The sequence below is a fragment of the Oryctolagus cuniculus genome, chromosome 2 (genome assembly GCF_051225735.1).
Source record: "Oryctolagus cuniculus isolate XC-2025 breed Fujian yellow rabbit chromosome 2, ASM5122573v1, whole genome shotgun sequence".
Classification (NCBI taxonomy): Eukaryota; Metazoa; Chordata; class Mammalia; order Lagomorpha; family Leporidae; genus Oryctolagus; species Oryctolagus cuniculus.
The window spans coordinates 86,037,214-86,059,965 of NC_142868.1; the positions used below are offsets into that span (position 1 = coordinate 86,037,214).

The 22,752-nt window shown below is 42.1% G+C and overlaps 1 protein-coding gene across 1 annotated transcript in view; it reads left to right on the forward strand.

Annotated features, from left to right (window-relative positions):
- The window catches only part of LOC149127870 (uncharacterized), a 197,140-nt gene extending 185,096 nt beyond the window's left edge, over nucleotides 1–12,044 (forward strand). Inside the window, exon 5 of the mRNA XM_089327349.1 lies at nucleotides 11,892–12,044. Within this exon, the coding sequence (XP_089183475.1) occupies nucleotides 11,892–11,904 (13 nt within the window). The 3' untranslated portion in view covers nucleotides 11,905–12,044. The remainder of the gene's footprint in view (nucleotides 1–11,891) is intronic.
- The last annotated feature ends 10,708 nt before the right edge of the window (nucleotides 12,045–22,752 follow it).

The window sequence follows — 22,752 nt, forward strand, 5'->3', positions numbered from 1 at the left end:
GAACTGACAGGGACCTCTGTCTCTTGACTCCAAGTGTATGTTTCTTTTCCAGTCCTGTAGGGTCAGTCCTGTAGTGTAGGAGGTGCATGGTTGGTAATTGCTCAGACTTGCAAATAATAACCATAGTAGATTAAAATTCTTACATACTTGCTACACATCAACTCTGCAGGTAGATGGTATCATCTCCATTGTAACTGAATGAAAACTAAGTACAAAGAGGTTCAAGAGCATGCTCTGGTTCCCACAAAGCTCAGTGATGGGTGCATATTTGAATCTGAGCATTTGTGAAGCTTCACAAGATAAAACTCTGCCTTGCATCAATAGATGGGAATTTAAGCACCATGCTGCAAGAGCTTCTTTTCCTTGAAACCTTGGCAGACATATATTCTTTTAAGTTTGAAGGAGAAACTCAAGTCAACTATACCTTTTTTTTAGTAAGAATTGAATTTTGCAGTTCATTCTTCTTTTGAAGGGGACAGAACTTGGTGTCAAAGTAACACTCTGCAGAGATCCTAGCCTGAAATTGGTGGGTCAATTTAGTATGCTGGAAATTCATTCCTTGACTGTGTAGAAAATATAACAGAACATGGTAATGATAATAGCAACTTAAAAAAAAGAAACAAAAAGAAAATAAAAAGTATGTAGTTCAACACATCTGCTAATTCTGCTTAGCCCCAGGAAAGTCCTTGAGGGATCAAGGATAAGCTGATGTGAGAGAATTTGTGGAAGTGGGGGAGTTTTATAGAGAAGGTTAGTCAACTAACTAATCAATTCAATAACAGTTCTTTCCAGAGAACTTGCAAGGCACCAGGAACTATGTCCCGTCTTAAAAAGGTACTGTTCAGAGTTCCTGGCAATGATGCCTAGAGGAGTTAACTTCATGTATGGGAGGAAACTTGACAAATAAAAATGTAAATGATCTCATAACACAAAGATACATTGATAAGGTAGTAAATGATTAGTTTCCCAAACCTTCTTGGCACTAATGGTTCTAAAAATAGCAACACATAATTATTGGGCTGGCCATGGTTATAACAATAAATAACTCACTTTGTCAAAGAATTAGGGATTATCTTTTCTCTTCATTCTAAGAGTGGAGATGGCACCACACTAAGGAAAAGTAATCAATTGCTTCCCTGCCTCCACCTGTTTGTCCTCTCTCCCTGCCCTACCCCAATGTGCCATTATCTTCTCTTTCTTCTCAAACCTGTTTCTCTATCTGTCTTCATCTGCTGTCTTGTTCTCCTTTCTTCTCATCCAAGTTCTGTTAAGTCTTAAGGATATTCATTCCTCTTATAGCACATCCCTTTAATTCTCTTCTTCCTCTCTGTTCCTACTGCCATTAAGTTCCTCTCTTTTTCCATCTTCCCTGCTTCATCTAGGGTTATGGGCCACCTTAGTGCCATTGTTTCCCTCACAAACCTGATGTGATTCTCTGTTGTCCATTGGGTGGGGATCAATCTCCCGGACTCACCATCTCAAGACTCTTTGTAAGTGTTTTCTTGCCTAGCCCACAGAATCATTTTTCACTCACACTCTTCTATAAACCCCAGAATCCTTAGTTCTGAAACTGTTGGGAGAGATACCTTAATTCTGTGATTTTTCAGGGTTCCTATATTAAACCTGACTTAAGACATATATTAGTACTGCTTAGGAATACACATTCTGCCTTTAAACATTTCTCTCATCCCTCATAATGTTAATAACTTTAAAACATCCCAATAACTTAATCCATCATTAGCCAAAGCCTGTTTGTTAGCTTTTCCAAGAGCGATGCCTGTTTGATGTATTGTCCCACACTTAGTCATGACAGTCCTGTGATGCATTATGTCACTCAATATTTTCACCCCAGAATAATAAATTGGAGAAATGAGACATCTGCCTACAATTTATTCTTGTTATGTCTTTTCCTGTTTGAAAGTAAATGGCAACACTTGTAAAATGAGAAAGCTGGGTCAGCTTAACCCTTTAAAAACTACCCACATATTTATGTGACAGTCACATTAATTTTGTATGTCTAAAAAGTACTTGAAATAGTTATGCCTTTCCTTGGAAAGTTGTTATTTTCATTAAACAAAGAATGAATGGAAACTTTTTACATGTCAGGGATTATGTCAGTCACAAGGGCACTGATTTAGTGGGCTGAGTTCCCAAGGGAAGTGATGGGGGTAGTGATGTATAGTGAGTGGTTGGGAGCATGGATTTTGGGTGCAAGTCCTGTTTCTCTCATTTACCAAGTGTGTGCCCTTGGGTCTACGACTTCAAGTCTTAATTTCTTCAGCTGAAGAATTGAAAATGATTGTGTGTATCTCATAGGTTAGGGAAAGATGAAATGAGTTAATATAAGAAAAGTAACTGGTTGGCCGGCTCCGCGGCTCACTAGGTTAATCCTCCGCCTTGCGGCGCCAGCACACCGGGTTCTAGTCCCGGTCAGGGCGCCAGATTCTGTCCCGGTTGCCCCTCTTCCAGGCCAGCTCTCTGCTGTGGCCAGGGAGTGCAGTGGAGGACGGCCCAAGTGCTTGGGCCCTGCACCCCATGGGAGACCAGGAAGAGCACCTGGCTCCTGCCTTCGGATCAGCGTGGTACGCTGGCCGCAGCGCGCCGGCCGTGGCAGCCATTGGAAGGTGAACCAATGGCAAAGGAAGAGCTTTCTCTCTGTCTCTCTCTCTCACTGTCCACTCTGCCTGTCAAAATATAAAAAAAAAAAAGAAAAAGAAAAGTAACTGGCATATGTAGTAAATTTTCAATACATAGTAACAATTATTTTTACCTTGGTAGATGACAATACAGGCTATCACAATAGAGTAAATATTTTATGTTATAAATATAGCCTATGTGACTCTATTAGGCATCTCATGGATTCCACTGATGCTGTAAGGAGTGTCCAATGTAAGTGCCTTAGGTAGGTGCTATTGCTATTGGTGTCTCACTAAGAGGCAAGGGCACAGAGAAGTAAAACAGCTTGTACAACATTACCCACTTGAAGGCCAATAGAGGTTAAGTAGGTTATGCAACATTACCCAGCTTAATCAAATCTCAGGAAAGATTTCTGCAAAGAGGGACACTTACTGGATCCACTGGGTACACTTGCATTGTAGGGCAAATTGTTTCCTATCAAAGGATCAAAGTAAACCATTTAGGAAGTTTAGGGCCATGAAGTTAGAGGAGAGAGAAAGAGACCTATATGGAATCCATGGAAAGTACAGAAGAGTACTTGATTGGAAACTCCTTTAAAGCAGGGAGTCTTGCCCTTTCTTATGATACATAGGGGTCACTGGAATGCTGTGTATAAACTAGTTTATTACTTAGAAAGCTAATCAGTAAAAATCTTACTTGCTGTTAATAATAGGTTCAGAGGGAAAGACACGGAGCTCCATATAAACATCTTCAAAGAGCTTAGATTATCAAATCATTTGCTTGGTGGCTGAGAGATGTTAACTATCTCTGGGATCAACTATTGATAGTAAAGAAGCTGAGAAGGACCAGCTTAGAATCATCTGTTAATGATTTTTTTTTAAATGCCAGGAGACTGGAAAACAGGGAGAGAGGAATAGAGTTTCCTAGGTTTTTTAAAGGTTTGAAAGCAAGTAAGAGAGGAAAGCGTGCATTGGTTTCTTACATGGAACACATTTACTGTCCTTGCTTTGAAAGACTTGCTGAATGATGCAAAAAGAACAACCAAAATCTGAATAGCCACTCAGAAATTGTTCAACTCAATACACGTTTCATCCTGTCAGTCTAACATTGCAGACAGAACACCCAGTCACCACACCTCACTTTCTCACTTTACAGCAGATTTTCCTTGGTGGTACACAGACACTGTCATGCTGACTGGCTGTCAGAATGAATGCAACTTGCACAGGGCACCATCAGTGGTGACGCTGGGACACCTGTGACCCCAGCATCCTTGAAACTGCACATTTGGAGGCAGGTGTGATAGCAGCTTCCAGCTCCCTTTCACAGCACCACGCTTTAAGGTAAAACTGTACAGTCTGTAAAGCACCTCCACTTCACAAACCTTATACCCTGTAATCCTCACAAGGATTCAACAGGAGAGGTATTACCATTGCCATTTTATAGTTCAAGGAACTGAGTCTTAAGATGGTTAACTGAAGTATCTTGAATTGTCAGTTAACAGTGGGAAGCCAGGATACCAAATTCCATCATTTCCTTGGAAGTTCAATGCTCCTTCGTCTCCATGAAAGTTGTTTCTGCAGAACAGTCAGGATTATTTCAAAAGTGATGGTCTCTTCCCAGGTCAGTGTCTAGAGAGCCCTCAGAAATAAGCTTGGTGTATCAGTCAGTTTTTCGTTACTATAAAAAATCCAAGGCAACTAACTTTACAAGGAAAAAAGCATTTATTTAACTCACAACTGTGAAGGATCAAGTCCAAGACTAGATAGCCCTCTTGATCTGATAAGAGTGGCAGGGGTGAAGCGTGGAGTATGGGTGGGGAAAGAATCTGGTGAGTCAGAAAGCAGAGGAGATGGGTACAACTTGGCCTTTGTAACCAACACTTTTATGAGATCCACATTTCGAAGGCATGTCTCCAGTGATCTAAGGATTTCCACTTGTTCCACTTCCTAAATGTCCCAACTGGACAAGTTTCTACTCTCATAGTACCATCAACTCATGACTTTACGGTTTAAATGTCTGCAGGAGTTCAGCAGCCAAATCTGATGCTATGTGCTCTATGGTGATTAAACACACCTTACTACTTAGGATTCTATAATTATTATTATAATTAGTCTAACAGAGTCCATCCATTTCTGGGATCTACTCCTATTAACTATAGAGTGGCTTTACAACTCTTTAAGAATGGCTAAATCTATCTTATAAGAAATGTTTAGTTTTTCATACACTTAAATTACAAGCAATAAGCTTCTGTGTTAGTCTGCTTGAGTTGTCATGAAAAAAATATCACAGACTGGGTGGTTTGAACACTGGAAATTTACTTTCTCACAGTCTGGAAGCTAGACGTCCAATGTCAAGGTGCTGGCAAAGTTGGTTTCTTCTGAGGCTTTTTACCTTGGCTTGCAGATCACCTCCTTCTCACTGTGTTCTCATGTGGTTTGCTCTCCGTGATTGTCTTTGACTTCATTTCTTCTTCCTCCTCCTTTTAACTTCCTTCTTCTTCCTCTTTTTAACTTCCTCCTCCTCTTCCTTCATCTTCATCTTATCTAAGTATTATTTATTTGAAGGGCAGAGGGGCAGAGAGAGAGGTAGGGACAGAGAGAGAAAGAAAGAGAAATCAAGCAAGTGCTTTCCAACCACTGGTTCACTCCTTAAATTCTCAGAACAGCCAGGGCTGCACCAGGCCAAAGCCAGCATCCTGGAACTACCATCCTGGTCTCCCACATGAGTGGCAGGGGCCTTAGTAGTTGAGGCATCTTCCATGACTTTTCCAGGCACATTAGCAGGAAGCTAAATCAGAAGTGGAGAAGCCAGGATTTACACAAGCTCTGATATAGAATGGGGGTGTTGAAAGTAGTGGTTTAACCTGCTGTGCCACAACACCAGCAATCTCCATCACTCAGATCAAATCAGGATCCATTCATATGACCTCATTTTAGCTTACCTCTTTCAAGAACCTACCTCCAAGTTAGTCACATTCTGAGGTACTGGGGTTTAGGATGTCCTCGGATGATTTGGCAGGGGGTACACAGTTTGGCCCACAACTGAACAATCTCCATATTCTTATTTTTGATATCAGTTGCTAGTTTCTCTTCATTAAGAAAAGTTCAGCAAGAACTAACAAGTCTGTGAACCTAAGGAAGTAAGTGGTTTGGATCCTTCTAGACCAGTGTTGTCCATAGAAAATAATGCAAGCAAAAAAATTAATTTTAAATCTTCTAGTAACCTTATTAAAAATAAAAATAAATAGGTGAAACAATTTTAATAATAGAGTATATTTTAAGAATAGACCCCAGGGGCCAGCGCTGTGGTGCAGTGGGTTAATGCCCTGGCCTGAAGCACCGGCATCCCTTATGGGTGCCAGTTCTAGTCCCGGCAGCTCCTCTTCTGATCCAGCTCTCTGCTATGGCCTGGGATAGCAGTGGAAGATGGCCCAAGTCCTTGGGCCCCAGCACCTGGAGACCTGGAAGAAGCTCCTGGCTCCTGGCTCTGGCCGTTGCGGCCATCTGGGGAATGAACCAGCAGATGGAAAACCTCTTTCTCTGTCTCTACCTCTCTCTGTAACTCTTTCAAATAAATAAAATAAATCTTAAAAAAAGAATAGACCCTAAACATTGGTATTTAAAGCCATAATCATAAAAACTATTAAGATATGTTCTATCATTTTTGTGCATTTGTCTTTTTTTTGTGTGCATTTGTCTTCTGTCACAGCACATGTCAACCACAGGTGCATGTGGTAAGTGTCTTGAAGGTCTCGACATTCATCTGTAGATCTCACCCAAGCTTTGGTGACTCTTATTCTTTAGCCATATACTTAGCAAAAGCAAACTCTTATCCTAATTTTTTCATCAGTGCATTTAGATGTAAGGCATGATTTCTCTTATGTGTACTTTAGAAACTACCCAACTATGTAGTCTGTCTCTCCTAGGGTCTCTAACTTAAGTGCTTAAAGAAGGAGATAAGTAACACAAGTACATAAATCTGGCAGAGTGCAAGATAAGAGAAAATGGTTGCACCTGGTGGGAATTTGGAGCAGGTGGGCTCTGCTTTAATCCAAAATTTAAAACAAAAATAAAAACTCTGTGCCAGTCCAAAATATTTACTGAGGCAATAGTTAGCCCTGGGACAGCCTACGTGATAATACTGTGGTGTCCTTGGCACCTAAATTGTTTCACAGGAGCAAAAGCAAATGGATGTTCTGTGCTAGACCTTCTTGACTGGTAGTCTTGCTTCCTCCTAGGAGTTGGATCTATTGATGGATTCACTGACAATCCTGTCTTAAGGTTGCTGTGCCAGCCCCATCTTGATATTGGTATCAATAACATGGATATTATCACTTACTTCCATGACTCAAGTGTTACTTACACCGTGTGTTATAGCACATAGTTGAGAGATAACCCTCTGCTGATCCTGTGGTATTTTCTACTCTTGGTTGTGACAAGTGGGATTGGGAAAGATCTTCCCTGGATGAAGAGGTTTTACCCACAAGGCCTTGTGCAGATCTTGTTCCATAGCCAAGTAGAAAAATCAGCTGAGTACAAAGCTGATTGGCCGACATACTTGCCCATTCCTGCTTATTGCCATTTAGGCTGTTGTGACTTACTGTCAGTATGAGAATAAACCAGTGGGAAGAATCGGTTTGATCACAGCCAGACATGTGTGACTGGTTATTATATTTTCTCATCTGTGAAACAATTCATTGTAACCCTCAAGACAGGGATCTGTCTTCATTTTTTCGCGCTCTCTCAAGCTTGCATTCTCCTGCTTTCTCTGTAGTAATGAACACACAGCTCCTTAAACTAGATTAGGTCTAAAATACCACATTTTCAAGGAAAGCACCTAGAAAATGAAGAGGTAAAAAAAAGTCTGCCTTTCTCATTCCATGTAGTACATAAAAGCTGGTTAGGCCAAATTTGCTTTCCTGTGCCCTGTTAATGGTCTCCTCATAACCCAAAACACAGTCTCAATGGCTAATCAATAGTCCCACAGGGATTTACAGATTGTCCAGAAGGGGAAAATGCCAGCCATACAGGGAAGTAAATTTAGCATCTTTAGGCAAACTCCTACATGAATTTTTTAAAAACAAGAGGCAAGCAAGTGTGTCTGTGTGCGTTTGTGTGTGTGATATGTTTGGTTGGGGAAGAGGTTGTTGGCCGAATGAGGGCTCTGATTGCTTAATCTATTTTCTGCTAATCCAAGCCTGAACCATCTAGCTGCTGGAATAGATCATGAAAATGGGGGAAAAAAAGAAAACAGAGAAGCTTCACAATATAAATCTGTTCCTTATTGCTTACAGCTCCAGGCAGCCCTAAGAATCAACTTTTATTAGCTTCCTATTAGAGGACCATTTCCCTTATAATTTGATTATTAGAATGAATATATTTGAAATCTACATTTCCATATAGATAGAACCACTCTGTTTTTATGACCCTGATGCGCTCTTGAAGACTCACAAAAAAGACTCCATCTAAATTTCCTCAGCTGATTGTTTCCAAGAAAAAAACATGAACAAAATCCACTGAGTTAAGGGAGAGGTCAAACCTAGAGAGTGATGAATGGTGAAAGTTGGTCACCTTGAGCCTTATTAGAAATAACATGTTTTTATCTTCTTTGTCTTTGTGGAGCACATCAATTAAATACAAATACCTACTAAGGACACACAAACATCCACAGAAACCCTGCAACCCACCAGCCTGAAGCGTTCACTACCCAGTTCCATGTAGATATTGAGAACACATAACATTGACTGGCTTTTTACCATAGGCTAAGTACTGACAACATCATGTTATTTGTAACTCTCTAAATGATGGGTGCTATTGTTATTCTCATCCAATGAATAAAGAACTTGTAGACTAGAGAATTGAAAGGCAAAGGCAATATCCACAAGTTTTTAAAAATTTTTGTGTTTTGTCCTTTTTATTTTTTAAACAATTTTAGTGGACATAAATTTTTGCATATTTATGGATACGATGTGATGTTCTGTTACATGCGTACATTGTGTAATAGCTGATAGAGTAAATACACTTATCCTTTCAGGCATTTAATATTTCTTTATACTGTAAACACCCCAAATCCTATCTTCTAAGTTTCCTTTAAATAGAGAAATACATAGTACCTTAACTAGTACTCACCAGTAAACCTTTCCCCTAACCACTCTCCCCACTTCCCTCCCCAGCATCTGGTAACCAGTTATATTTTTAACTTCTATAAGATCACCTTTTTAGACTACATATGAATGAGATCATGTATCTTTCTGTGCTTGGCTTATTTCACTCAACAAAATGACCTATAGTTCCATCCATGTTTTTGCAAATAGCAAAATTTCATCTTTTTTGTGACTCAGTAATAGCCCATTGTTTATATGTACTGTATTTTCTTTATCCATTAGTCATTTCATGGACAGTTAAGTTGTTTCCATTTCTTGGCCATTGGAAATAGTTCTGTAATAAACATGGAAATGCAGATGTCTCTTCAACAGACAGATTTTGGCTCCCTTGGGTATATAACCAGAGTGGGATTGCTGGATCACATGATAGCTCTATCTTTAGTTTCTGTGATGAAACAAACCCCATACTGCTTTGCATGACTCTACTATTTACATTCCTACCAATTGAGTGCAAGGATTCCCTTTTCCCCACACCCTTGCCAACACTTGTTACTTTTTGTCCTTATTGGAGTTCTGATTTGCAATTCTCTGATGCTCAGTGAAGTTGAGCACTGTTGGCTATTGGTATGTCTTCCTTTAAGAAATGTTGGTTTAGGTTTGGTGATGATATTTTATTTTTATTTTTTGCTATTTAGTTGTTCAATTTCTTGTGTATTCTGGATATTAACTCCTTGTTAATAAACTCAAAATATAACATGCAAATATACAGGTTGTCTCTTCCCTCTACTGATTGTTTCTTATGCTGTGAAGAAGCTCCTTGATGAAATCTCATTTTTCTATTTTTTCTTTTATTTCCTGTGATTTTTGGGTCTGGTCTAGCAACTCTTGTTCATTTCCATGTCCTGAAAATTTTTACCCCTGTATTTTCTTCTAATATTTTTAGAGTTTGAGGTCTCACATTTTAGGTCTTTAGTCCGTTCTGAGTTGATTTTTGCACATGGTGAGAGAGGGGATCTGGTTTCATTCTTCTGCAAATCAATATACAATTTCCCCAGCACCTTTATTAAACAGACTATAATTTTTTCAATGTGCATTCTTAGCATCTTTTAAAAAGTCAGTTGGCTGTGAGTCTGTGTGTTTACTTCTGGAGTCTATTCTGCTCCATTGGTCTGTGGATCAATGCCAACACCATGCTGTTTTAATTATTGTAAATTTGTGATATATTTTAAGGTCTCCTCCTTTTGCTTTGTTCTTTTTTTTTTAGAGAGATTTATTTATTTATTTGAAAGTCACAGTTGCACAGAGAGAGAAGGAGAGGCAGAGAGAGAGAGAGAGAGAGAGGGAGAGAGGTCTTCCATCTACTGATTCCCTCCCCAAATGGCCACAATGGCCAGAGCTGTGACGACCCGAAGCCAGGAGCCAGGAGCTTCTTCCAGGTCTCCCATGCGGGTGCAGGGGCCCAAGGATTTGGGCCATTTACTGCTTTCCCATGCCATAGCAGAGAGCTGGATTGGAAGAGGAACAGCCGGGACTGGAACCGGCACCCTTATGGGATGCCAGCACTGCAGGGGGTGGCTTTACCTGCTATGCCATAGTGCCAGCCCCACTTTGTTCTTTTTGATCCAGGAAACTTTGATTATTTGGGCTCTTTTGTGGTTCCATACGAAAAAAAAATTTTTTTTTTTGACAGGCAGAGTGGACAGTGAGAGAGAGAGAGAGACAAAGAGAAAGCTCTTCCTTTGCCATTGGTTCACCCTCCAATGGCCGCCGTGGCCAGCACGCTGCGGCCGGCGCACCACGCTGATCCGAAGGCAGGAGCCAGGTGCTTCTCCTGGTCTCCCATGGGGTGCAGGGCCCAAGCACTTGGGCCATCCTCCACTGCACACCCTGGCCACAGCAGAGAGCTGGCCTGGAAGAGGGGCAGCCGGGACAGAATCCGGCGCCCCGACCGGGACTAGAACCCGGTGTGCTGGCACTGCTAGGTGGAGGATTAGCTTGTTGAGCCGCGGCGCCGGCCTTCCATACAAATTTTATTAGTGTTTTATCTCAGTTCTATGAAGACATCCACAGTGTAAAAATGATGAATTGGAAGTAAAAATTAGGAAGCATGAGTCAAGAGTCCAAACTCTTAACTGTTCTGCCTTACTGTTTACAAAGCATGTCCATAACCATAATTTCATTTGATTCCTACACTAGACCTGTGAAATAGTTATTATCATTCTCATTCTAAAGACACACATGTAGGCTCAGAACAAGACATCACCTGGGCACATTCACATAGTCAATCAAGCAATAGAGCCAGAATCTTCAAATCCAATGTTTCTGGACTATTCACATTGAAAGGGCATTTGGGAGAATAGGTTTGTATCTCCAGTAAACAACGAGGTCATTCACAGTAAGACTCCATGTCTCTTAGACATTTTTTACAGATATGAGATTTGAATGCACTTGGCATTTAGAGTAATATGTGAAGTAGGGCTCTGTGGAAATGGTGAATGTCCTTACATTCCTTATCTTCTACACCACAACCAATTCTACTACTTTTTTATGGTTGGAAAATGCTATCTCTCTTGAGACATTCAGAATGACAAGTGGAAAATTGTTTCATTAGTAGAACAATGGGAAATTAATCCTTTATAACATTTTTCCCTTTTGGCCATGAAAACTTTTGAGTTAATGTTCAATAATGAGTAGAAAAAAATTGATTAAGCATAATCATATAAAACAGAATTGTTCCAAATCGATTCCTCCCTCCCTCCATTATTTTTTTAAATTCCCTTTTTATGTTCCTGAGGAACATTTATTTAAGACAGAAGTCATTTCCTTAAAGTACAATAGGATGTGTTTTTAAAATTTTGGTAAAAAAAGGAAAGGTGATCCTGTTGAATGAAAATATAAGTCCTTCTTTGTGGGAAAATTTTTTTCACTATGTGCTTTAGATGTGATTAGGCAAACATGTGACTTTGGTCATCCAGTAAGACCTGGGAGTAAGGGATGAAGTATTACTTCTCTCCAGTAAAATGGAGGATTTCAAGGTAAGATTTCTAGCAATAATTTTGCTAATGATGATTTGAGCTAATCTAGTCTAAATCTCTTATTCAAATGAGCTTCATGATACTTAGAGGAATTGACTTGCCCAATCTCTTCTCAGGATGGGAATGTGAGGCATATAGGAAATGAATGAAAGTGGAGATACAGGTTGAATATCAAATTGAAACAGTGAAATGTGTCCAACTGGTTCTTCAAGCAAAGAAAGCCTAAGGGAATATGCAGGACCTAAGTGTGAAACCAGCAAAGATGAGATCAGAGGTAAGAAGACTAAGGGTGATTTGAGTGAAATGTCAAAAGTAGTGATATCTTTGTACAATCTTATAGTGGAATCCATCTGTTATGCCCAAGACTGGGCAGTACTTTTCTGAAGGTTACACAGAAGTCTGAGATAAATCAGGGGCAAGGACCCAAGTCTCCTTGTTTGCCACTATCTTGCAGTGCTAATACAGGAAAGGGTTTGTGGTAAATGAATCATATGTGTTCCGGAATCTTAAGTCAGATGCATGTCAACTTGGCTCTACTCTGGTAAATTTCCTGTGTTTTTTTTTTTTTTTAACTTTTATTTAATGAATATAAATTTCCAAAGTACAGCTTATGGATTACCTGTGGTTTTTTTTTTTTTTTTAAGGTTAAATTGAAATAAAATCTCATAGGGTGTTGAAGATAAATAACATGAAAAAAAAAACCAAACATTCAGCACAATTTCTGGCTCAAAATGAGCCTGCAGTGAGAGCTGTGGTGACTGTTGACTAAGATGACAGAAGCAGTGCTTCCTGTGTTTTAGTGTGCTTCACTCCAACGACAGTCTCCTTCCTCATAGGGGCTGGCCTGATGAGAGGGCTGGCTGGAAGGGGTGCTCCCTGTGACTGTGCGGAGGGATCCCTCTGGGTGAGACACAGGCATTGCTCTATGATTTCATCACCAGCATTTTCAAACCAACAACACATGAACCAGGTCAAATTCCTGTTGTCAGCTGTCAGCTCGGAGTTTGGAAACTTAGTTCTGACAAATACTACTAGTTTAGTGGCAGAAACCAAGATTTCTAGGCTAGAATTAGGGATAAGGCAATACTCAAAAATAAGAAATTCTTACACCTGTTGCTTTGTCTCTCATGATATATCAATAAAAAGAAAATACACCAGCAAAACATATATCATTTATGTGAAAGACAGTTGATAATTTTTGTTTAGAAATTAATGACAATAGGTCTGATCTGATTTCATCATCATTAAAAAAAATCATCTATTATTTTTCACTTTATGTTACTGTGTGGGAGCAAACTGTTGAAATACTTACTTAAGGTATACTAAGCTGATCTTCTGTATATTAAGATAATCGAAAATGAATCTTGATGTGAATGGAAGGGGAGAGGGAGTGGGAAAGGGGAGGGTTGTGGGTGGGAGGGACGGTATGGGGGGGGGAAGCCATTGTAACACATGAGTCGTACTTTGGAAATTTATATTCATTAAATAAAAGATAAAAAAAATTTTTGTTTAGAAATAGAGAGGAGAAAATTGATAACAAAATATTATTGATTTAACAAGTCAAGAAACATTTATGCAGAAATAATTCACAAAATAATTGAACTTCCTAGTATGAGAGTTGGGGAGGGAATTTATTCATATAATTTACAATTATGAGGTTATGTTGCATGAAGATTGAAGTATGTTTTAAAGGCCACTGGATATGTGGGAAATATCTTTTGATGCTCCAGTGGATATTCCAAAAATTGGCCTTTTGGATTCAAATCTATAATTAGAGTCCATGTTTAATATTCCATCTCTCTTTTTCTCTCAATTTTCTTTATAACTTTTATGCTTAGTAGAGTGCCTGGCTCAATAAATATTGAATGAATGGCTGCAGGCTCTACCAAAGTTCTTATAATGCTAAAACAAGCCAATATTTATTGAATAACTACTATTGCCTAAGTGCTATTTTGAAACTTTTGTGTGTATTAACTCTTAATTCTCTCAACAACTTTCAAAGATAGGAATGATTATCCCCATTTTACAGATTAAATACAAAAACTGCAATTTGTGGAAAATTAAATGAAAAGATAAAAAATAAAAAATAAAATAAAATAAAATAAAAAAATCAACGTAAGCTCCACCAGATTTGAGACATCTCTGTGACCCACAGGGTCAGCCACTTAGCCTATCCCTAAAGAACTAGGGGTCCTGGGAGTTCAAGCCTGTCAACTCAGTGTTTTCACATAATGATCTGAAGAACCAAGGGGGAGCTTTAAAGATGTCTTAAAAATAGGAAACAAAAAGAAATCAGGAGTCAAACAGCACCATAAGAACTGATGCCTCATGATTTCCCATTGGAAACTCTCACGAGTTGTGCTTGTATGATGAGAGGAATGAGCAGGAGCATGGCCCTGGCTATGGTGAAGGATTCTCTGGTGAAGAGTTCCCAGCATTTTTCTGTGAAAGGCTGGGATACATTTCTCAGTCTCATAACAAGCAGTTGTTATCATTGTTTGGCTACACAAAAAGTCAGCAAGAAAAATGCCTTGAGTACCCAAAAACATTGCATGACCATTGCTCTCAATTGGCCTGCTTTTGCTTTGACTGGGCCTCTTCCAACTCTTGGTTGCCATTACTTTGATGGTGCTTTCTCTTCAGGATTGTATCGCTAGAGCCTCTTTAATCATCTATTATAATTTTTGAAAGAAATGCTTATAGATATTGATCTCTTCCATTTAAAATTCCCCTGTATAGCTCTCCTCTAATCTGCAGCTGATCTGGGTGCCCAGATTTTCCCATTGAGTCGGAAATGTGTAAGTCAAGACAATTGGTGTTAGCTACAGTTTCTGCTATGAATCATCAATCTCCTTCAGTTAGGCATTAAAAATGATTAATTTTTTCTTTCCAAATTGATACACATGGTCTGCTATTAGGACTTCATCTTCAAAATTGTTTTGCCCCTTCTTAAAATGAGTTGCCCATTTGCAAACTGATTTCTTTGGGATGTTATTCCCACAAACTCTTTTCAAAGTATCAGTACTTTCACCACTCTTCCACCAAAGCTTCATTGTAAGTTTCATGTTTTTCTTGCTTCCATTATAGCAGAATCCATGCTGCTGTAATAGGAACTTTTTCCAAACTGATGTCTCATCATTCTCAATGCTTTAACTAGATTTTGTTAAGGTATTTTAAAAGAAGTTAGTATGAGATTATTGTGGTCCAAAAAATTGGGACTCCATGCATAGTTTTTTTTCATGACAGGCATTTTCCATGAATTTTTCAAAGACCCCTTGTATAGGGAAATTAAGTTAAGTTCTCCTAAGTCACAGAACGGGAATGTAGAGCTTGCTGTTGGTACCATTATGTTGCTCTGTGGTCCTAAGGTGCAAGTAATAAAAAGGCAAAGTCCCTGTTTTTAAGGTAATCTAGGAGTAGAGAAAGATAAACGCATTACTATAGCATGTTGAAAGGCAGAGTAATTTAATAATTAATAGCATAGAACCCAGAGTTGCAGAACCTATTTCACAAAGAGAGGACAAATTTCACAAAACATTTCACAGAGGAAGTGGGAGGATAACATACGATCATGAACACAAATGACTTTGGGCCTGGGGAGATGGTCTCAAATGAACGAGAGGGGATGAGTATATAACTGTCTATCTAAGAGGTATGTTGGCGACTGTGTTTATTATTGTGTATATTATTATGTATATATTGTGTATATTATTATGGGCTGAAGTATGTTCCACCAAATTCATATGTTGAAGCTCTAACCCTCTGTACATCATAATGTGACTGTATTTGGTGACAGGAACTTTAAAGAGATGAGTAAGTTATACTGAGACTTATTGGGAAGTCCTTAATCCACTGTGATTGGCGTCCTTATAAGAATAGCCATTTGGACTCACAGAGGACACCAGGTGTCGCTCCCCCTCTTCGTGGAGGAACGACACAGGACCCTGCGCTGTTCTTTCGTCTGCTCGGCCCTCCCCGGGTTTGCTGCTGGTTCTTCCTGGGTTGGCTACTATCCCTTCCACCTCCGTGGAAGGGCAGTTCCCCCTGGCCACATTCCCCACTTCCGCAGGGGAGCGGCACACCGCCGGCCGGCTTTCTCGGGGGCTGCACAGGTGTTCCCTCAGATGTTCCCCTTAGATGTTCCTGGTGCATGCCGTCTCTCTCCTCCTTTATAGTCCTCCTCCGCCAATCCCAACTCGGCTGCCCACACGCCGAGTACGCTGCTCTCCAATCAGGAGCAAGTCCTACAGTTTATTGGTTGAACTGGAGGCAGCTGTGTAGAAGCTGTTCACTTCTCTCCCAGCGCCACATTGTGGGAGAGCAGATGCATAGAATAAGTCTTAATTCCAGTAACTCAGTCTAGTCCGGTTTGCTCCCCACAGATCCCCCTTTCTTTTTATTTTTGGCGTTGATACACGCCTGTCTTCGGTGTCCCGCGGCACACACTCTGCTCTACTTGCTAGAGTTGCCACAGGTTCTTACAAGTCCTATCAATCAGGCAAACCGAATCCGGGTCCTCTCTTCGCCATGTTGTGAGGAGGTTTTTAGGCGCTGATGCGTGCCTCTGTTCGGTGACCTGCGGCTCATACTCTGGTCGAGCCTCCTGCTGGCGCTTACCGCCTTAATCAGGCAGACCGAATCCAAGCTTTCTCATTGCCGTGTTGTGGGGGAGACTTATTAGTGTTGGTTCGTGCCTATCTTGGGTGACCTGCAGCTCATACTCTGGTCGAGCCGCTTGCTGGTGCTTACCGCCTTAATCAGGCAGACCGAATCCAAGCCTCCTAATTGTTGTATTGTGGGGAGGCCTTACTGATGTTAATTCGTGCCTGTCTTCGGTGACCTGTGGCGCATAAGCTGCTAGCCGCCGCAGGTGCTCATCGCCTCACTTAATCAGGCAGACCGAATCCAAGCTCTCACATTGTTGTATTGTGGGGAGGCCTTTCTCTTTCTCTATTTCTCTATCTCCAGGCATTCCTATCTCTCCCATTCCACTTCTATCTTCCAGCATTCCTATTTCTCTCACTTTACTTCTAAACTTCTATTTCTCTTATCCCTGCAGCTTCCCGGCGCCTCGCCCTGCCGGCAGCTTCACGGCTCCGCGCGGCTTCCCGGCGCCTCGCCCCGCCGGCGGGCTCCGCCCCGAGGCTGCTTCTCGGCGCCTCGCCGGCTCTGAGCCGCTTCAGCCCGCGCCTCTCTCATCTGCAAGGCTCGGCTTTGCGCGCACACCCCGCAGTCTTTCACTAGCCCTTTCGCGTCTGAACCACAGCCTCGCGCCAGCCCCGCGTTGCCTATCTATTCACGCCCCGTGCTCTCTCTGCACGCGGCAGCTTCCGCGAGTCACACAGCGTAGCTTGCGTCTCCACCACTAGCATTCAATCCAAGTTCCCCGGGCTAGCCTGGCGAATTCAACCCAGCATACGTCTCCGCCCCACGATTTGGCTCCCCGTCCTTTGCTCCCCGGGCTAATCAGACGGATCCCAATCTGGCTTACGTTTCAGCTTCTGGTTTCAACTTTTCGCCCCCCATTCCTGGGCTAACTTGAGAATCCCAAAGTGGCTTTCGTTTCAGCCTCGGCCTGCCCCCCGCGGCTTCAATTTCCCTAACACTTTTCTCTACCTGGTATGTTTCCCTAAGTTTTCTTCCAACAATATTCCTCCCTCATTTCTCCTGGCCTCTCCCCACAGTCCGCATCCGAGTCTGTTTGTTCTAGCTTTCACTTTCGCTTTTGACCTTAGAGATTTCTCCCAGCTTCCCCCCGTAGTCCGTATCCGAATCTATGCCTAGGCTTTCAATAGCTTCTTCCGGCACCCTTTTCGTCTGGCTTTTCCCTAGGCTGTTTGCTAGTCTCTCTCTCCGGTATTTTCCCAGTTCTTCCCGTTTCTTCCCTCCTAAGTTTCATATCCGTCCTAGGTTTCCTATCCGTCCTAGGTTTCCTATCCGAGTCACGGCACCATTATGTCGCTCCCCCTCTTCGTGGAGGAACGACACAGGACCCTGCGCTGTTCTTTCATCTGCTTGGCCCTCCCCAGGTTTGCTGCTGGTTCTTCCCGGGTTGGCTACTATCCCTTCCACCTCCGTGGAAGGGCAGTTCCCCCTGGCCACATTCCCCACTTCCGCAGGGGAGCAGCACACCGCCGGCCGGCTTTCTCGGGGGCTGCACAGGTGTTCCCTCAGATGTTCCCCTTAGATGTTCCTGGTGCATGCCGTCTCTCTCCTCCTTTATAGTCCTCCTCCGCCAATCCCAACTCGGCTGCCCACACGCCGAGTACGCTGCTCTCCAATCAGGAGCAAGTCCTACAGTTTATTGGTTGAACTGGAGGCAGCTGTGTAGAAGCTGTTCACTTCTCTCCCAGCGCCACATTGTGGGAGAGCAGATGCATAGAATAAGTCTTAATTCCAGTAACTCAGTCTAGTCCGGTTTGCTCCCCACACCAGGGGTGCACCTGTAGAGAGGAAAGACCAAATGCAAACACAGGGAGAAGGCAATCAGATGCAGGCAATGAGAGGGACCTCAGAGCAAATCAAATCTGCTGACATCTTGTTATTGGAATTCTAGCCTCTAGAATTGTGAGCAAATATGTTTATGTTCTTCAAGATCCCAATCTGTGGCATCTTGCTATGGAAACTCAAGCAAACGAATACAGTCATTAGGATGAGTAGCCACAAATGCTAGTATATCTTTTCATTGGCATGCTTAGACTTGTGGATCCAATATTTCCAATTGTAATCATTTTTCAGAAGAAGCTGTACATTCATATTTTCTATTTGAAATATCCTAATTTTTTTAAAAAAATCATTCAATTAATAAAAGGTTAAACACAGTTAACTCAAACAAAATACTTCTACTTCAGAGTAGGCTCATAAGAACTTAGTTTGGAACCTCTGCTATAACTCACATAGACATCAGCAGTGTGTCTGGCTCATCAGTGGTTACTACAAAGTGAGAATTGCTGTGCAGGAATAGGCCTCTTGGAGAACCAGAGCTTCCAGCTCTGTGGATGAGAATGTAGGGCCAATTGGTGGACCAGAAACGTCTTTTTAGGTGGCAATACTTGGCCTGACACCTGAGGGATGACTTCTAATTGTCCAAATAGGAGAAGGGTAGCAAGTGAGTTTTTTTTTTTTTTTTAACAGATAAAGGCAGCAGTTATCAATGGATCTGAGAAAAGAGAAAAGATGGCCTTTTTGTGAAGTGCAAGTGGCATTATCATTATCTATGTGGCATAGAGTTACAGGCAGGGAGCATTGAGGCTTGAGGCAGGGAGGGAAAGGGGAGGCCAAATTGTTAAGGAACTTTATCCAGACAGTTCTGGCAATAGAAGAGTTTGACGCACAGCGAGGTAGATTAGATTTGCTTTTTTTTTTTTTTTTAAAGATTTATTTATTTGTGAGGTAGAGTTAATGACAGAAAGAGGGAGAGACAAACAGAAAGATCTTCCATCTGATGTTTCACTCCCCAAATGGCTGCAACAACCAGAACTGGGCTGATCTGAAGCCAGGAGCCAGAAGCTTCTTCTGGGTCTCCCACATAGGTGCAGGGACCCAAGCATCAGTCATCTTCCACTGTTTTTCCAGGCGACAAGCAGAGAGCTGAATTGGAAGATGAGGATCCAGGACACGAACTGATGCCCACATGGGAAACCCCCAAGGGTTTCAGTATCTCTCTTTTTTTCCTCTTTCTCTCCCAGAAATGAAGAGGAGCAAAGAGTAGAATATAATCTCATCTCAGTCAAGCCTTCTAGTAACAAAAAAACCCTCTCCCCCCATTTCAGGGAGCCTGCATAAGCAAAAATGAAAGACAATAAAGACAATGTCTGTCTGTTTTGCTAGTTCATGAGAGAAGAAGCTTTGACACCAGAGGAGCTTAAACAGGAGGTCACTGTGCAGTGGACTGATCTTCCAGTTGAGCAGCTCTGTTCTCAGCTCCCTGTGAATGCACAGGTTACTTCATCCCTATGGCTACCAGAATATGAATTGTGTGGCCTTGAAAATGCCTAATGGTGCAACCTGTCCTTTTTAAGTTTAAAAGTATATCACTCTTACAACCTGGCTTTGGTTTGCGATGTTGGATACTAGAAGGACAGAAACGGAGTTGTTTTCAGTATGCAAAGACGAGTAAACTGCTCAAGGCAGAATATCATTGTTATGGGTGTGGGGGTGGAAATCTTGTCTAATGGGTATTTAATGGCTTTGTTTAGATTAGTTTATTTTCCTCAGGCTGAGCATTAGTGTCTGGAGAAGTGTTCTATTCAAAGCCTGCCTCTCCTCTTCAGTATCCTGCAGTATTTTCTTTAAACTAGAATGTGCCATTGGGATGGAGAGCTCAGAACAAGTTGTTTGAAATGGAAATATCATCACATGGCCGGCGCCGCGGCTCACTAGGCTAATCCTCCGCCTAGCGGCGCCGGCACACCGGGTTCTAGTCCCGGTCGGGGCGCCGGATTCTGTCCCGGTTGCCCCTCTTCCAGGCCAGCCCTCTGCTGTGGCCCGGGAGTGCAGTGGAGGATGGCCCAGGTGCTTGGGCCCTGCACCCCACGGGAGACCAGGAAAAGCACCTGGCTCCTGGCTCCTGCCATCGGATCAGCGCGGTGCGCCGGCCGCAGCGCGCCGGCTGCGGCGGCCATTGGAGGGTGAACCAACGGCAAAAGGAAGACCTTTCTCTCTGTCTCTCTCTCTCACTGTCCACTCTGCCTGTCAAAAAAAAAAAAAAAAAAAAAAAAAAAAAAGAAAGAAAGAAATGGAAATATCATCAATAACTTGCGTGGTTACCAATGCAAAGTGACAGGCCCTAAAACATCAGCTACACTTTTACCCAAGGTAAAATACCTGCAAATTATCAAGACAGAGAGGTAGCAGCTATACTGACAGGATAGATTCAGAGAGACCTGCAACAGATTGTTTATACACATTGGCACGATGAAGTTCTTATGACAAGTGCCCTGTTTGCAGACAGGAGCAAGAAGCTCTTCCAAAGTCAAAAAGGAGACTCAGGATGAGTTTCTGTTACACACGTGGTGTGACACACACAGAACTGATTTTATCTATTTGTCTCTATCTTCTCAAATCAAAGAAGTTGGTGGTGGAGCTAGCTGACCCCTAAAATCCCTTTGATTCTAGCTGTAATTCTACACAGCTTAGAATACACAGTTCAAAACTGTTTTCCTGGCATTTCCTGGAAGAATGTCTGAGAATTTTTTTCCTCTTTCTGTCCCAGAAATGAACAGCAATTCCACGTGATGATTACTTGACATGCATTTGCTCATTTATTTTCACTCATACACCAAAAATTTATCAAGCATGTATTATGGGATGGATGTTATTGTAGGTAATGGGATTACAATGATAAGAAAGAAAATTTTTCTTTCAGCAAGGATGTTCCTTTCAGTGGTAAAAATTTTCAACTAAGCTATGATTCCCTCCAAGTCATGGGATGATGTCTATGTAATACTCTGGCAGTGGTTCTCAGTGGGATATGATTTTTCCTCCTAGGGGACATGGGACAATGTCTGGAGACATCTTTGGCTGTCACAACAGAGGAGGATGCTAGTGGTATCTGCCAGATATATCCTACAATGCACATGACAGTGCCCTATAAAAAAGAATTAGCCAGTCCCAAATGCCAAAAGTGCTGGGATCGAGAAACCTGGGGTTACAGGAACAAAAACAGGAAGCCTACCTAAAACCATAGGGGTTCACATAGCTTTCAAACTAGCTATCTGAGTGTGGCGGAGAAGTGGCAAAAAGCCTCCCAATTATTTGATGTTTCAGTTGAGTCCGGAAGGCTGAGTTGACATTAACCAAAATGTCTGGGAATAGTCCGAGGCTGTATCGTTAGGCGGAGGTTTTTACTTTCGGTTTTGACAAGATGGCGGCAGGACCCCCCGCAGTGAGTCTGCCTGCCTGCCTGCTGCGTGACACCTCACCTGATTGGCTGAACGACGCGTGCCCTTCACGTGAACAGAGACCGGATTGGTGTGCCTGTTGCATGGACTCTAGCTTGCTCCTGATTGGTCGCATTTTGTATATAAGCCGCGGGTGTAAGGCGGAAGCTCTCTTTCTCTCCTCTCCTTTCCTCCTTTCCTCCTCCCTCTGTCACGTTTACTTTCTCTAAGAAAAAGTCTACTGAAGACTGATAAACGTCGTTCATTCTTTTCTTGCCCGAGAAACTGTCCTCGCGGGCCCTGGGTTGAGTCTGCTGGCCAGACTCCCCGAAACGCTCGTGGCACCAAATGAATTAGTGAAGAAGAAGATGGGAGGACATGTAGAAGAGCTCTGTAAGAAGAGACAACACATAGACTTGGAGGGTGACAGATCCTGGCATCATGAAAGACTGGCAGATGGCTCTGTTCAGCCGGAGCACTTGTGGCGTAAGTGTGAGCAGAGGTAGCACGAGGACAGAATGCAAGCAAAGGTCTTGGGTAACTTGCTGAAGAGATTGGCTTTCTTCTTCCATGTGATGGCACTGCAGTGAATGATTTTAGGAAAGCAGTGGTTTGATTGAACCAAATGGTCAGCTTATTAGGAAGAAGCTTGTTCTAAGGGGGCGGCAGTAGAGGGCAGGACACTGCTGAGGAGACTTCTGCATTCTACCTGGGTGAGAGGCACTGAGGGCCTCTCCTTGCAAATGGAGATCTGGTCACAGATCAGAGATCTTTAGAACATACTGCAACTGGTTATGTGTGGGTGTTTTAGAAGAACGGGGAAGGACTATGAGATTCCAGAACTATCAGAAAATAGTGACAGCTATTACCAAGATAGGGAATGGAAGGGAGGCATGGATTTGGGTGAGAGAGAGCTGTAAGGAATCTCAGTGTCACCACTTTCTGGAAAGAAAGCAAGAAGCCAGCCTAATAAGAATGAGGCCCCTGGGGCCCATCTAGCTTTTAAACCTGGCTTTGAAGGAAACATCTGAAATGATTTCCTAAAAAAAAAAACCTGACTTGTTAGCTTGGTTGAAAGATGGAAATAAAAGCAGGC